Source organism: Stegastes partitus, unplaced genomic scaffold (assembly GCF_000690725.1).
Source record: "Stegastes partitus isolate 25-593 unplaced genomic scaffold, Stegastes_partitus-1.0.2 Scaffold126, whole genome shotgun sequence".
Classification (NCBI taxonomy): domain Eukaryota; kingdom Metazoa; phylum Chordata; class Actinopteri; family Pomacentridae; genus Stegastes; species Stegastes partitus.
This window is the reverse complement of record NW_007577857.1, coordinates 587,374-605,034: the sequence shown is the minus strand read 5'-3', so window position 1 is coordinate 605,034 and position 17,661 is coordinate 587,374. Positions and strand designations below refer to the sequence as shown.

General features: G+C 43.2%; 1 protein-coding gene across 2 annotated transcripts; it reads right to left on the bottom strand.

Moving 5' to 3' along the window:
- Nucleotides 1-10,998: 10,998 nt before the first annotated feature.
- Nucleotides 10,999-17,605, bottom strand: LOC103354935 (neurofilament light polypeptide). Of its 2 annotated transcripts, none has more exons than XM_008278541.1 (6): nucleotides 17,288-17,605; nucleotides 14,430-14,647; nucleotides 14,279-14,348; nucleotides 14,072-14,162; nucleotides 13,319-13,428; nucleotides 10,999-11,470 (listed from the first exon to the last, which is right to left on the bottom strand). In XM_008278541.1, exons 1-6 carry the CDS (start codon nucleotides 17,427-17,429, stop codon nucleotides 11,079-11,081), a joined length of 1,023 nt encoding a protein of 340 aa, XP_008276763.1. In that variant the 5' UTR covers nucleotides 17,430-17,605; the 3' UTR covers nucleotides 10,999-11,078. The 2 variants fall into 2 exon arrangements, with proteins under 2 accessions (XP_008276763.1, XP_008276764.1); XM_008278542.1 differs by having other exon boundaries at nucleotides 14,430-14,644.
- Nucleotides 17,606-17,661: the final 56 nt, after the last annotated feature.

Genomic DNA, 17,661 nt, shown 5'->3' with positions numbered 1-17,661 from the left:
ATATCTAGAAACCCTAAAGGAGCTGCTATAAGATAACACTGGTAAAGTCAAATCCTTTCAGAATCAGAATCACAGAGTGGAAGCCTGATTTAAAACACACCTGTCTGACAGGTGGAGAGGGACCGTTCTACATCATCCCCTATCAGTGTAGATTCAGGACTGATCCGGCCTCACGGGGATTCCACCTGATCACCAGCAGGGGTCAGCTCAGGTCACAGCGTACCTGAACTCTTAGAAAAACAGTGATAATGTTCCTCATTTCCCTCTACGTGCTGCTTCCCATTTCAATTTAAAATGAACCAGCTGCTGAATTGTGAAATTGGGGTGTCGAGTCCCTTTAATGTTGTTGCTAATGAGGCAATTCATCACAGCAGATGAAGTATGGGGGGCTGCAGTGGGTCAGCACAGCGCTGGTCTTTAAGCAGCCATGAAGCTCTGAATGATACAGGAAGCAAACAGCATCCAACGCCGGAGCCTCTCCCCCCTCCTCCTGCCTCCTTGTAATATCTTCACTAAAAATAGAGCAGCCAGATTGCTGATCTTTATCGGGAATTGCAGAGTAAAAAAAAAAAGGAGAAGAAAGGAAAAGTCTATTGGAAAGGCGAGGTCCTTGGCCGGTCCGTTTTACCCAAGTAGAGCCACAGGATCAGTCCCTGGGGGGGCCACAGGCGAGACTCACAACCTTGGCTGCTTCACAAGAGCATCATTCAGAGAATACTTTAGGATCAGTGTTTTCTAGCAGAGCAAAGAAAAGGAAAACCAGTTGCGCTTCATTGAATAAAACAATAATGATGCTCACTAGAAGGATAATCTAATCGAGGCCGCAGCAGAAGGAATTCTTCAAATTCATTACAAGAAGCTCACATTAATATAAAAAATATCAAGTTAATGAGGCAAAGGTAATAGAATAACAGAAGTGAACAATGATCCATAGAATGTGAACAACAAGTAAATGTTCGTCTCACAGTCTGAGCATCAGAGAAATAAATTGGATGGTGATAAATGCCATTAAAATGTATTTCTTTCCCTCCACTACAGAGGCAGTGGTCTTGTCAGACAGGCGGCAGAGCTTTCTGCCCTTTCAGTCTGAACTTTCAGGACCATTCTGCAAACACTGTCTGCTGGCTTTATATCTGATGAAGCACAGTGCCAGAGCTCTGACAACACAATCCTGCTGACTTTGAAGACATCCAGGGACCACAAGGACACTTCTGTGTCTGAAACCTAAAATAAATTCTCTTCTGTTTCAAATGTCCCTTCAAATAATGACAAAGAAGCGCCAACATGCTGACTTCTTATTCCTGTTAAGGTACCAGGGCGACATGTGCCATCCTCGATTCCTCTTGAGAGGAAACTGGGGAACATTTTCATGAAAAACAAATCAAGAAAATACAAATATCAGCTCCAGTTAGGACAACACTGGTGGGATGTAACTGAAATTTTATTTTAATGGATGCTCCAGTGTTTCAGTTTTGTACTTGCATTAAGAAGGAAGACTCACAAGAGACAAAAAAAGAAAAAAAAGAAAGCAACAGAGGTTACACTATGCTGACTTTTACCACCGAGCATAATATAAGCTGCGGAATGCTCAATCCTACATTTCCCATAATGCACTTCACTTGCATCTTTTCTTCAGCTTCTCCCCTGTCACGAGAACATCCACATTATTCAACTCCATGTCACAGTTTTTGTAACAAAGGCCTTTTTCACAAATCTAGATGACAATGTCAAGACAACAGCCACCCTGACGATGCCATCTGGGCTTCAGTTAGGATGAAAGAATTGTTGAATTTAAAGATGACTTCTTTTAAACAACGTTCTGTTTACCGTCTGAATTTCTTTTATGAACAAACACACTGAACTCATTTTCCATTTAATATTTGCAAAGCAGATTTTTTTTGTTTGCCTAATTTGAAGTCTGCACATCATGTTTCACCAGTTTTGTCTTGGATTTATGACAGCAGCAGCAGGTTTACATGAGCAGAGCCTTAACACATCTCTGATATGGTATTAGGAGAGTGAACACCAAACAGGGAATCTGATGTCGGGGAGATAAAGTGATGTTGTAATACATACTGCATTGTTTCCTCTGAATCCCTTGAGCGTTTGATAGATAACATCAATCCCACAGAACACCGACTGTATAAAGCAGTCACAGTCGGCCTTTTCCGCCCTTCTGTTTCCGTTGTGGTGCAGGATCCCATAACTTCAACCACGATGTTACGTTCGAGTGCACCAAAGTGGAGTTCTAAAAGAACATAGCAGATAGAACAACGGAGGTTTGTTATGCTGGCCTGTATGAGGACATTTTACCTTGTTTATAATGACGTTTGATGGGAGAAAACTACGACTTGACAAGGACGTTTGGGAAAGATGAAGGTTCTTAAAGAGGTTCTATGGGGCGGTTCTTGCAACAGAACACAAAAATATTTGGGTCGATTTAAACGTCCCATAGGCTTCTGACTACAGAGCGCCACTTGGTTCCCGACTACGGAGCGCCACTTGGTTCCCGACTACGGAGCGCCGCTTGGTTCCCGACTACGGAGCGCTACTTGGTAGTAGACTGAACAATCCCACAGATTGGCTACGTCCACACTGCAGGACTTGATGCTACATTCAGATTTTTTCGTTCGTTCACATTTCCAGTTAAATGCGACTTGTATGTGATCTGCTGTGTGAACTTCATACGACCCAGAAGTGTCCCGCATGCGCAGAAGAGGACACGACGACGTCACACGCAGCGAGCGTGCTCAGTGTTTATGGAAGTAAACGTGGATGGTAACGGTGGAGCGTATCTTGCAATTCTAAATGTATTTGTTCTTTTAATTAAGCAGTTGTCCAACCAGAGCCAGCACATTTACAACGTAATCGCTGTGGTTGTGTTGGTATTCTATCCCCACTGCTGCCGCCACCGATGGTGGAAACAGAACTGTGAACGCTAACTAAACCGGCATCAGCAACCAAGTACTGCCTGTGTGTTCCAACCACTTCCACCCCTTCGCTCCCCCGGGGTGGAAGTGGCCGTTCAAGCATCAAGCCCTCCTTGTATCTCGACCTCCGTCTTGACAATCTGACAGCCTTGCTATCCGACATAAAAGACGGTTTTACATTTAGTGTCAGATTATCGAGATTAGTGTGCTAAACTATCCAAACTAATGTTCTTTCAGTTATACACAGTTTGACTGTCAACACAGCCAAACAGCTGTTAGCTACTTTCTTTTAGCAGAATTCTGACACATTGGGGTCTCTCCTAAACCTTCTACACATTTCCCAACATACTTAAGGCAAATTTTGCACTGAAAGAAAAAGGAGGAGATTTGCAAACACATCAGAGACCACAGAGGTTCCCACAGGAACTAACAGACCGCTGGCATGTGTACACAGAGCTGCTTGTAAATGAGCTGCAAGTCCCACTCCATGAAGGTTCTGCTGTTCAGTTTGTGTTACAGAGGTGTCTGATGAATGGGAGTGTTTTGGAGCAGTCTGTGGTGCTGTTGGACTGTACCGGCCAATACAGGGAGGTGTTTCTGTTCCTTAGCCTGATGGGACAAAATAATGGAAACACCAGTCAGATTAACAGCACTAAAAGCTAAAAACATAGTTGAATCGACACCTCTGGTAAAGCTGAACGTCACAGCCATGTCACGGCAAAACTGTCACATTGCACTGGGTTCAAATAGGTACATTTTCAAGTGTGTTCAATATATAAACAACATGCAGACCCATTCATGAAACAGTTCTGTAGCACTGCAAACCTCATCCAACTCCACAGGATGCCTTTAATTAGATTATGCGAATGCTTCTATTAACAGACAATAAACCTGTGGAGGAAAACTCACAGTTCAGCTCAGTGAGGTCCAGACCAATATGACTCTCACTACAGCTGCACTGCTCTCCTCCAGTGTACCATCACATCTGTTTTCCTGCCCAAAGATTCAAATCTCTGCTGCTCAGATGAAGATCGCTCAGTCTGTTAAAGTACAGGCAACGTCCATCCCAGAAGCAATTACTGCCATGTCGTCAGACCGATCAAAGAGCATGTCAGTTATGTCAAAAAGCACATAAGGCAGTGCTGAGCGTGCTTTAAACATCCCCGTCCTCACACATCAGCACACTTTGCTTTAACACCCTGGAGAAAGCTTCTGGTGTGATTAGGAGTCCAGTGAAGCCCTGAAGGGAGCCGTGGAGGGAATTAGAGTTTTTTCTTTTTTTGCAGCCCTGTGCTCAAACACTTTTAGCTCCATTCACAACTGCCGAGTAGAATATTTAAAAGAAGAAGAAAAAAAAAAGAAAAACAAATTATCCTGCTAACCACAGGCCTTTGGATGGAATTAGGCAGAAGTCCCAGTGGAAGAAGACTGAGCTGATTAAATGTTGCTTTCCTAATTGAGAGAGCCAAGCTAATTTGCGATGGATCCCAGATCTTTTTCCTGTCCTGCATGAGAGGAAGTCACTAATAGACTCTGTACATCTAATTATAAATTATGATCAGAGGACGTGGTTTATTTCTCCAGAATGCTTCAGAGTCGTGTTGAAAATGTCTCAAGCTTGCTGTGCTGACTGAAGACAAGAGCTCGGCTTATGGCTCCATCTATATTGTTCACTCCTAGGAATGATTTTTTGTATTTGACTGTCCTTAAATAAATCAATTTTTGAGCCACTATCTGCACAAAAGACCCCACAGAGCATTTCCTAAGCGGCTGCATCCAGCAGAGATGAGCCTTCGTCTTTTATGTGGCTGCCTCTGCTGTGTTCCTGTAGCGCCATCTGCAGGTCACAGGCAGACTCTGACTATGTAGACACAAGAAGTGTGAAAGCTCTGTGATGACACCAATGAGACTGATTCAGTTAAACATGTTTTAACAACCAGATTATTGATAGATGTATTGACTGATAGACTGACTGCCCTTCAGCCAAACACACCGCCGTCTCCTTAGAGCTCTACTGAGGATTGTTTTAGTGGGTTTGATCTCCAGTCTCAAACTTATGCTTGTCATACTGTTAGCTGCAATACTGTGACCAACAGTGACTAGAACCTGTAGCAGATGTAATGAAGTGGTTCTGACCTGGATGTTGTGATAGTGACTATTGGTACAAACTGATGGAACCGTCCATTCTGCCCACAGTCAGTAAGTCTTCAGGCTCCTGCTGGCTTCCTGTTGATTACTTTTGTGGATGGATGTTTTTTTTTGTGATGGATTTTGTCGTAGTCTGTTTTGTCAGTCTGCTAAACTATTGTCTCCCTCCTGGCTTGGTGTTACCAAGTTCGGGTCAGATAATTTGTATATAAATAAGATTGCTAATGTTCCTGAGTAGGGCCGCACGGTGGAGCAGTGGTTAGCATCGTTGCCTCGCAGTCGGTTCGCGTCCTGGTGAGGACACTCGGGATCTTTCTGCGTGGAGTCTCCATGTTCTCCCCGTGCAGCGTGGGTTCTCTCCGGGTTCTCTGGCTTCCTCCCACAGTCCAAAAACATGTTGAGGTTAATTGGTGATTCTAAATTGTCTGTAGGTGTGAATGTGAGTGTGCTTGGTTGTCTGTCTCTAAGTGTAGCCCTGTGATAGACTGGTTACCTGTCCAGGTGAACCTGCCTTCACCCTGAGTCAGCTGGGATAGACTCCAGCCCCCCATGACCCTAGTGAGGATTAAGTGGTGTATAGATGATGGATGGATGTTCCTGAGTCATTCCTGTTTCTTGTAATTACCCGTTCTGCCTCTAGTCGTGCATTTTGTTTCATTAAACCTGTAGTTCTGGTTGCATTCCCGCTCATGTCTGTTTAGCTTTTGACCTGTTGTCTTTGACCCAGTTTCCGGTTCCTGTACAATTGTAAATAGAGTAGCACAGCTTCCTCAGATTGTTCTGTTTGTACACTGGCACTTTATTGAGTCTGTCTCTGCTGTGTCTGTCTGAGTCTGATCTGTGACACTGAGAAGGAAAGAAACTTAAAAATATTCACATCTAAGAAGCTTCAATCATTTTTGTTTTTCCTTAAAGAAAACTCAAAGCAAACATTTATCATAATAGATGGTCATCAATTTATTGGGTAGAAATTAATCAGTTATTAGCTCTAGATAACAGGCCGCTGAACCTGCAGCAGCCAGATGGAGGCATTTAGAATCACTTTAGAGTCACAGGTTTCCCGCCTTTTTTTTTCTTTTCTCCTGCTACTAAAGCAAACACTTAGCTTGTGTGAGCATATTGGCACATTTAGATTTAGCAGCAACAGTCAGACATTTCTCTCGGGAGTTGGCGGAAAGCTGGACAGAGCTATACAGAAACAAATACTTGATTTTCATCCAACAGTTGGGCAGAAACACGACTCCAGATAATTACTAATGTTGCTGCTTCCACTGCCTCCTTATTGCTCCCCGTCCTGCTGATTGTTTGCTATGTGGCGTTTAAAGACAGAAGTGTTTGTGCTGCGTTAGGAGGAAATTGGATTAGAGTTTCTTAACATCCATATGTAGTGTACTGTACTGTAGGTTTTTAACCTTCATATTTAAACCAGTGTAACATTTTTGAATTTGAATGATGCTGTAGGATCTTAGGCTTATCTCGAGTTTTTCTTTTCTTTCCTGTATTTAAAAGTACTTTTGAGGCTGTTTTAATTGTATAGTAACAAGACACGCCGTCAACGTTGTGAGTCATGATACCTAAGAACAGCTGAGTGCTGATCCACCACCTTAAAACTACTCAAGGCTCTGCGAGTTCTTTCATAATGCTTCAGAAAGTCTCTCTTTCATACATGTTTCATAAATACAGCTGTGACTTGATAATCCGACCCTTAACAATCCAAAACCTTGCTATCTGACAGAACCCATGAATAACAGCCTTAACATACCGACAGCCTTGGATTCTGACTCCGACATGACATTTTATGTCATAAATAAGGATAACGGTGTATTATCTGACTGAACAATCCCACAGATTGGCTACGTTCAGACTTAATGCTCAATCTGGATTTTTTTGTGAAATCAGATTTTTTGTGAGTTTGTTCACATTTCCAGTTAAATGTGACTTGTATGTGATCTGCTGTGTGAACTTCATACGACCCAAAAGTGTCCCGCATGCGCAGAAGAGGACACGACGACGTCACACGCAGTGAACGTGCTCAGTGTTTATGGAAGTAAACACGGATGGTAACGGTGGAGCGTATCTGCCACTCCCCCACCACCAACAGAACTGTGACCACTAACTAAACTAGCATCAGCAGCCAAGTACTGCCTGTGTTTTCCGACCACTTCCAGCCCGTTGGAGCGCTGCCCCGGGGTGGAAGTGGCCGGAATGTGCACAAGCACACTGGTCAGTTAGGTGTGAAATCCAGTGATGCGTAGTGTTCTAACAATACACTAGTTATTATAACAACTATAAACAATGAATATTAACAACTAATGAGCCTTCCAGCATCAAGCCCTCCTTGTATCTCGACCTCCGTCTTGACAATCCGACATCCTTGATATCTGACATAAAAGAAGTTTTACATTTAGTGTTGGATTATCGAGTCACGACTGTATTACATAGTATTATAAAATATAATATTAACAAAAAGGTGTAAACATACACAGCAAAACTCTGACTGAAGCTTGAGTCATAAAGTCATGCAGACCAACAGCATCATTTTTGGGGGGTTTTATTTTCTACTGAGACAAACTGAGTCAGTTTTTACTCAGCAGCCACATGACACACAACATTCAGCACAGACGTGTAAATATGCATAAAGGGAAATAAACGGTACAAAACAACTATCAAATAAAGACAAATTAAGGCAAATTTCTCCAAGTTGCGGAAATAAGCAGAATGTGTGACGTCAGGAGTGAAGAGTGAAAATATGAGGCTGAAGCAAAAAGCCCATGTTTGTAGATCGAACCTTTCTTCCTAAATAAGGCAATGATCAGTGGACAGCAATAAGAACTCATGCTTTGGTTTTACATCAGCTCACAAAGAAATGCTATATTACAGTGGCATCTAATTTGGCTTCATGTATAATTACAGTTATTGTCAGTGTTATTTTTACAACATTTTACTACATCGACATTTGGGCTCGTGTCACAAAGTTCAATGAAACGACAGCTTTGTGTGAATCAGACGTGGATGTAGAGAAGTCGTAGATACTGAGACTCACATCAATGTGCTGTTAATCAATCGCAGTCATAAATGTACTAACTGACATTTCTTCTTTTTAAATCTGGACTAAAACTAGTTCCGTGTTTTTGGAAATCTAGAGGAGCCACCTGATGGTACCTGAAAGCCTCGTCACAGTGACCTCTCACCATCACAACTTCAAATACAGAACTGAAATATAAGGCAAAGTCAGCATCTAACTATAAAAACCTCCAAAAAAACTCAACAAATTAAAAAAAAACAGGAAGGAAAAGTGTTGTGTTTGTAGCTGATCAAATGATTGTCAGTCCTCCTCTTGAATAAACTAATTTAAATGTTATGCGGTCGCACACACACGCAAAAAAAAAGCTAAAAAAATGCAAAACATGCGGTTATGTTGTGACGTCTAAACATGCCACGAGCCAGAGTTCCACGATATATTATATTCTGCAGTCTAAACACATCCAGCAGCAGCATTCGTGTCAGTCCGTTTAACAGATATTCAAAATAGAAAAGGAACATTTTTCATAGTGAGGCTCCACAGAGTAGTTACATCATCACACCTGGCACTGGTTGGATTCTTGCTATTCCAACAGCTACCTGAGGGTGGCAGCACAGGACGGCGCAGCGTTAGGATGCAAAAGCCCAGACTTTTAAAAACTCTCATGTCCTGCAGGATGTATCACGGAGAAACGATGAGGACAACAGCAGACATGTTGGACGAGCACCTGAATGCAGCCGTTGGCATCCACAGGAAGGTTAAAGGCAGAAACAGACAGGAAGCAGTCGCCCGTGTGAAGGTTTGGCTTCAAGTAGGCGCAAAATGAAACCAATGGCAAACAAAAAAGTTAATAATAGTGTTATAAAAGGACAACAGAAGAGTGAAGGACATCGTTGGCTCTACTTTCATGTCTGCAGACTAGAAGAAGGAGTGCTGTGTCGGGATGCTCCAAACTCACATCCCAAAGCTCTGTCTCCAGCTCCCTACTAATAAACTGTTATTGATGACAACAGATGGTGTCGCCAGAGTGTGAAGCATACAGCACACCATGCATACATGTTCCAGCAGAGCTTTCGGTGAGGTGATGCAATGTGGAGATGGAAGTGAAGGTGTTGTTCTTATCTTCTGTTCTGGTCAGCGTTCAGCACATGGTTACTATGGACCCACATGTTACAACAGAATCCTTAAGAATGGGACTTCCTGTTTGGCTACGGGCCTCCAACACTCCAGTAACACCCGTTTTAAAGACCCCCTCCAATGAAAACCCCGTTTGTCACCTTGTTAACATGTCCATATGGTGTTTTCTTTAATACAGGATGTATTATAGTCTGCACCATGAGGCGGGGCTTCATGGTCAAGGCATTCTAATGAAGCAATGGTGCAGAGTTCCATCTAATGTGTAATATTTATGAATAGAGATGGGATAATAGGGGATTAATTAATGCCTAGAGAGGGGATTTAAGCTTTAATATTGATTGTGCAATATAAAATAACAACATGAATGGTTCTTTCACTGCTATAATTCAGTCTTATTTGATTTGGACGGTACATGTAGTTCAGGACAGCGGCCATGAAGTCAGTCAGTGAGGTGTTGTTCATATATTTTTCTTTTGGGTACAAACTTGTGCAAACTGGGACGTGTTACTAGGAGTTCCTGTTTCCAGCGTAGCCATGGGTGCACTGAACACTGTGACACCGATGAAAACCTAAACACATGTAGACTCTCAAGGTCTTGGGTACATTATTTCTATGATTTTGAAGTGGATTCATTTGTGGATTTCTTTGTGAAAGATAGAAAATGTGATCCACCCCCACTATGACCAAAGCTCTAAATCCAGGGTGTCCAGTCCTGGTCCTCGAGGGCCACAGTCCTGCATGTTTTAGATGTTTTCTTCTTCCAACACACCTGATTCAAATGATCAGGATCGTCATCAGCACTTGATGATGAGCTGATCATTTGAATCAGGTGCCCTGGAAGAGGGAAACATCTAGAACATGCAGGATTGTGGCCCTCAAGGACCAGGACTGGACACCCCTGCTCTAAATCACAGGTGTCAAACTCAGGCCGGCGGGCCAAATCTGGCCCACAGTGGAATTATATTTGGCATACGAGACAATATCAGGTGTTTAATAGAGCTGGCCCACCGATATCTAGTGCATGCACTGCTAATACAACATATCCCAGAATGCTCTGCTGGTGCGTTGGTACATCAATGAAGACCTGCGAGTGTCCCCTCCCCCTTCATTCATTAGCAGCCTCATATTGTCACCTCAGGAAAATTTCAGCCATCCCTCACAAAAAATAGTCAGACAAAAGATGGAAAACAGCTTATGGACTGAAATAAAATGAACAACCGAACGCCACCAATGTGTCTTCTATCTGAAATGTGTTTTCTCATGTGTTCATAATGTTAAGCTTTGCTTGTTTCAGATTGTCCGTTTGTTTTCAGATTGTAGTCAATTTTTCAATAAATATTGAGTTGTGCCCACGACTTAGTCCCTTTTATTTTTATATATATATATATATATATATATATATATATATATATTGGCCCACTGTGTATTTGAGTTTGACACCCATGCTCTAAATCAATAGAGCTCCACAAATTTTGAGAATCTATGACAAGGACTTTTTTTAACGTCCTGTTGAGACTTCATCTTGTTTTCTTTGCATATTGCCTTCAGCATAACGTTACACTTTCACCCCTATCTGACTGACACTCCGTCCTGCACAGAGCACACTGAGCTAAAACGTGATGCTTTCATTGACCTCATGAGTCGGTGCTGGTCTGTGTGACTGGAACACTAAAACAGAGCCCTGTGTGTTTACTGTAAAAGCTCTTTCCTCTCCTAATGAATGCATTCTATGATTTTTGGATGAATAATGTGCAGACAGCCTTTTGGAATGAAAGCATTGGAGATAATAAATATTTATAATCTGTCACATTTCTGTACAGTGCACAAGTCCTGCTGTGAGTTCATTCAGGCCTGTTGCGTCGCCTGAGGCCCGACGCAGGCTGCTCCGCTCCGACCTCCTCAATGTTTGTCTCAGCTGAGTCTTCTAGAGACTGCATGAGCTCCGAGTGCTCCGATCCTTCCTCCTCCTCCTCCTCCTCTGCTGCTCTCTCATCCTCCTCCTCTGCCTCCACCTCCTCCTCTTCTTCGATCGCCGTTTCCCCGTCGGATTCTTCTGGTCTGAGCTCCTTCATCTCCTCGCCCTCTGCTGCCGCGTCATCTTTAGCTTCTGAACGCTTTTCGTAGACTTTTTCAGACGCCACGCTGGGTTCTGCAGAGGACTGCTTGTCCGCTGTAGTGTCGCTGGCCCCGAGGGACTCGATGAGGTCGTCCAGATTACGCTCACAGGATGATTCTGAAAGACAGAAGATGACATATGATGACGCTTCTTACTAAAAGATGGTATTTAGACAAAATCTCAAATATCATCAACAGAGGACGCAGCAGAAATGAACTAGTCCAGCACACAGCTGATAGGAACTACTTGTCCTCATAGTCACATGTGAGCTGCAACTCTTCAGGAAGAAAGAAGCTGCTGAGGAGAGACAGACATTAGCAGGCAGAGACAGAGTACAGGTATAGAAATGTTTATCAGTGACCATGGGAAAGTCATCATGAGCATCCAGGCTTCAGTGTGTGAGTCCAAACTGCAGATGATATTGTATTCAAAGTCATATTAATGTACCTGGGAAATAAAAGAAAAAGGCATGAAATAAGTAGTAAATACCTTTAAAACCATCAGGGCTGCAACCTCTGAGTTCAGCTCACAGTAAAATTTGTGTCTTTAGGATCATATCACATAAATTAAATTATGTTTCAGTGACATTATTACTTTCAAAGCCAGTGATGCTAACATGGTTGTTTTAGTATCAGTATCCTTTAAATATGAATTACTTTTGTATGTATTTTAAGTTATTTATTCTACAAGCAGCAGACTTACTAAATGATGCCTGTTGAGCAGCCAGTGTTCACTGACAGAGACTCGTGTGTGCCGACAGACAGACGACTGCAGAGATTTATGATGGAATTCATTGGTTTCATTATGTGTTTAAGTGGGCTGCAAGGTGCATCAGTGGGTAGCACTGTTGCCTCGCAGCTAGAAAGTCGCCGGTTCGTGACCCGGTGAGGACACCCGGGATCTTTCTGCGTGGAGTTTGCATGTTCTCGTGGGTTCTCTCCGGGTTCTCCGGCTTCCTCACACACAGTCCAAAAACATGTTGAGGTTAATTGGTGATTCTAAGTGTCCCCTGCCTTCACCCTGAGTCAGCTGGGATAGACTCCAGCCCCCCATGACCCTAGTGAGGATTAAGCGGTGTATAGATGATGGATTTGACTGATTCCCTGATTTCATTTTTAGATCATTCTCAAAGAGCAGCAACACTGGCTGGAGAAGGACATCTGTATAGGCTAGTTTTTTTTTTCTGCTGTCCTGAACACATGAAGGTTTTGTACACAAAAGGTTATAGTATCGATGTTAGCATTAGCTTTAGCAGCCTGGGTTTTACACGGTATTGATTAAGAATGGAAGTAAGTGGCATCGCAAGTCACTACAATTTCAGCACATCTCCACATGTTTGACTCCATCAACAGTAAAAATAAATCACATTCTGCGGTTCAGATGTTCAGACACGCTTTCACTGTAACTTCAGCAGCATGCTGTGGACAGTATGCAAATGTGTACGTGCTCCTGGGAAAGTTCTCAGGTTTTCATCCTCATCATAAAATGTCACATCAGGTTTTGTTTCGCTGAAGGCAAAAACTTTTCTGAGTAGTTTGCTCAGCATCAACCAAACTGGTTTTAATACAGCTCAGGTTACCAAACCTCAGGCCTCACAGAAAAAGCTCCTCATGTTTTTGTACTTTAATCAGACACTGCTCAAAGAAAGTTTGTAGTCTGATCATTGTGCGAATGTGACCTCAACCACATTCACAAGTGTAAAATCAGATGCAAAACACATCTCCACAGACGTGCCTCAGTGTGGCTGACGGAGGTGAATTTCAAATTGTGGTTAAATGCAACAAGACAACGATGCTGGCCTGCAGTCATCTTGTGCGTATAAATATCAGCATCACTACTAAAGGTTCACGACACCGAACTTCACTGGGTTGAACCAGAGAACTAAATTCTAAACTCCTAAATTCAAATGTGAAAAGTGAGCTGGATTAGGCAGCAGTCAATCACAGTCAAAAACACTGAGCCCACCGTTGATGTTCAGGGGTGGACAGTCCATTCCTCTCTTCTTCATCAGGTACCGGATGGTTTGGAGTTGAGACATGATCTCGTTCTTCTGGTCCTGAGCCACTGACTTCACACTGCAGAGAAACAAAAGCAGTAAATCCCATCAGGCTGAAGATGGAGAAGCTGCTCAGAGGATGTGGGAAGAACGCTGCTCTTTAACTGGAGGAGAAAAAAAAATTCTACCACATCAGACTAACTTTTTACATCGGTTGTGCAGGTAAAGCGCATCAGCACATAAGTCAGGTGCTCTAAAAAATTTCACTTTCTGTTACTTTGATACTGAAAAATCCTGAAAACTTGATTCTCTGTCTAGTTCTTGAGCTATAATGAGTTCTTTTATGATTTCCAAGTAGATCTATGAATGTTTATTCACACTGAACATGAGTAATATCTCCATCAACGTATGACATATACTTACTAAAGGAATAGTTGAACATTTGGGCAAACACATATGAGAAGATCAGAAGTCTTTTCATTTGATTAAGCACAAAAACTATTAATCAGTGCTTTTTCCTGCACCCTACACATTTCAGGACCGCTCACAAAATCTAACAATAAAAAACAGAATAACCTGCTGGTGAATCTACGATGCATGTCTGCTGAAAAGGGCGAGGATCAAGTTTCAAAACCCAAACTGTGTACACAGAGTGAGAAGATAAGGTGTGGCGCACACCTGGAGACCGCAGTGTGTGCAAAGTGACACGGATCATGGCTCACCAGTTAGTGAGTGGGTCCAGCTGGGTGAGGATGGAGTTGAGCATCCTTTCTGTCTGTGCCAGCCTTTGTTCCAGTTCATTCAACTGGTTCTCTGAATTAAAACAAACACATACAAAAGGTGATTAAAAACCCCGTATCTGAATTACTCATGGTCACCAAATATGCATGACTGAAGACCACACAGACAAACAAACACGCCAAACACACCTGCCTCCACTGATTTTTTGGCCCCTTTTGCAAATTTGTCCTTCTGCGCCTTGTCATCTGCAGACTTGATCTGTAAGATGGACAAAGTGAGTGACTGTCGTTCACATTTCTAAATTTCATCCATGGAATTCGGTACTGCGTGTATATTTACCTTCAAAAACTTGTACGCTGCGAACACTCCGACCCCGATGGCGTAAAGAGGCATCAGCGTGAACACGTAGCCCTTGTTGCTGTTGGATTTGTACTTGTCACTCTTCAGCTCTTGCTCCATCCGTTTCTTCATCTGCTGGATGTTCTCAGGGGTCTGATGTGAGCCCGGGGCGTTCACATTGATGGGCTGACCTCTGACTGCGCCCGGGCCTGGACCTGCTGTCACAAATACAAGAAGCAGGACAGTGGTGCTTCATTGTTATGTCATCACTTCAGCACAGAATAAGATTAGAGCCTGTGTAATGATAAGTGGAAACACAAACTGCAGCCTTCCCAGTGGGGAAGCCACTTAAGACAACAGAACTCATTGTGTTTATGAAATCAGCTGGAGATGGTTTTTGCTTTGCGACACAGTGCATTATCCTGCTGAAAGCAGTCATTAGACGATGGTGAACTGTGGCCATAGAGAGATGAACACAGCCTGCAACAAGACGCACACAGGCTTTGACTTCAAACAACGACTGTTAGTTTGAAGGAGCAAGAAAACGTTCCCACAGCGTCACACCAAAAGCAGCTGGACTGAGATTGTGAGCCTCAGCAGAAGTCTAGATTCAGCAGGTCAGACTATGGTTTTCTATTTTCACCATCAACTGTTTGGATGAGCCTCGTAGTGACTTCTCGGGCGGCTGTGGTTCAGGTGGTAGAGCTGGTTGGTCGATGATCGGAAGGTCGGCGGTTCGATTCCGCCCTGTAACCTGTTTCATGGTCGTTGTGTCCTTGGGCAACACACTTCACCACCTTGCCTGGTGTGAATGCGTATGAATGGATTGTTTGAGGTGGTGGTCGGAGGGCAGGATGGCAGCCACGCCTCTGTCAGTCTGCCCCGGGGCAGCTGTGGCTACAATCATAGCTACCACCACCAGAATGAATGTGTGTGAATGAATAACTGACAGTGTAAAACGTCTTTGAGTGTCCAGAAAAGCGCTATATAAATCTGATCTATTATTATTATTATTATTATTATTCTCTGAAATAATAACAACATTCTGCCGTTCACTGTGCTTTCTAGGAAAACTCTAGAGACTGTTGTAGTAAAAATCCAAGAAGATCAGAAGTTTCAGAAATACTCAAACCAGCCTTTATGACAATCGTGCTTCAGTAAAAGTCACAGAGGTCCCATTTTTTTCTCATTTTTCTCACTCATATGATCTGTATCTGGTCACTGCTGCCACAAGCTTTCTTCATTGCGTGCTCAGTGAGGGTATATTATGGGATATAAAGAGAATATTATTTCCCAACACTAAAAAACACATCAGCTACACTATTAACAGGTGGTAATAACATCAGCGTTGTATTAATTCGTTACGGATCCAGCAGGTATCAGTAAAGGAAACACGGCTCAACTACGAGTCAATTTCATATCAAACTTGCAATTTGAAACAAACAGCAACTCGTGTGGCTGTTAAATAAAGCTCTAATTCACATTTTATTTAATTTTAACAGATTGAAACTTTCAGGGTTGTTTATTCTCACAATTCTGTCAATATTTACTGCATTTATTTCGTCTGACTGATGAAAGCCCCGTCTGACGATGTACCAGCCACACCTTGTCTGTTCAGCAGCACGTCCTACCCAGAGTTTAAAATCCTGTGTCGATGGCTTTATGATTCACACTTTTGATGGCATTTTAAAATTCTTACACAGTAATGAGAGAGATCATAAGATGCACCAGTACGGACAGGATTTAGTTACCATCTAGTTTAAATAGCTTAAGCTTTAGTGTCTTTGTCAGACAAAAATATGAAACTATGTGTAATAATGCATAAAAATCGTGTCTTTTTACTTGAACTTTTGATTAAATTAAAACATCCATCCATCATCTATACACCACTTAATCCTCATTAGGGTCATGGGGGGCTGGAGTCTATCCCAGCTGACTCAGGGTGAAGGCAGGTTCACCTGGACAGGTCACCAGTCTATCACAGGGCTACACTTAGAGACAGACAACCAAGCACACTCACATTCACACCTACGGACAATTTAGAATCACCAATTAACCTCAACATGTTTCTGGACTGTGGGAGGAAGCCGGAGAACCCGGAGAGAACCCACACTGCACGGGGAGAACATGGAGACTCCACACAGAAAGATCCCAGGTGTCCTCACCGGGACTTGAACCGGCGACCTTCTAGCTGCGAGGCAACGGTGCTACCCACTGAACCACCTTGCAGAAATTAAAATTTGTAAATTCTAAAAGTAAAAAACTTAATGTAATCTGAAAAGCAATACTAAAACTATGTGGATATATTAAAAGTCTCTAATATTTCTTCATGAATTCATCCCCTATGTGGCCTACTGTCCAGTGCAGGGGGCAGATAGTCTTCATCATCTACTGGGTCCCTGTTAGTTTGACACAAGGCAACAGATGAGCCACAGCTGTTCTCTGAGGGCTTTGCCAGATATGAGACACAGTCTGAGCCAAGTAGTGATGATTTGGAGGTAAAAAAAAGTACATTAGATACACACAGAAGTGTAGACGGGGTCCAAACCATGATCCTGACCTGCTGCGGTGCTGATGTGGACTGGACTCTGCTGGATCATCCAGTGCTGACTGGGCTCGAGAGCGGGTTGTAGCTTTAACAGAGGGTTTGATTTGCTCTGCAGTGTCCTTAAACATGAGCTGTACATGATTATATTACTAATAATAATAACAATAACATGCAGGTTGTTGGGTCATGACTGTTATTTTGGGGCAGCTAGCCAGCGCACGCGACAGCTAGTACCAACAGTACGAACGGAACCAGACAAGCTAACCGGGACCAGGAGCCATGTTGGAGCGCAAACACACACATTTCTTACCTTTTCTGGTGTAGCGAGGGTCGAATTTAGCGTCCTTGGCCGCGGAGCCCCCGCCGACACCGAACAGCCTCGGCAGGACGACGAACGTGAAGAGCACGGCCGTGAAAGCCAGAGCGACTTGTTGTGATGTGGACAGAACCATCCTGCGTCCACCGACCACTAACGCAGCTAAGCTAACGGCTACAGGACAGCAGGGACTGGAGCCGGGTCAGAACCGTTCAGCGGTCAGCTCGAAACGCTGCGAGAAGTGCGTGACATCTGAGGCTGGACAGCAGAGTTCGGCCCAAACAGCTGCTCCGCTGCTGCTCCCGCTGACAGGAGCCCCGGGAGGAACCTTCACAATAAAAGCCTCAACGTAGCGTACCAAAATAAAC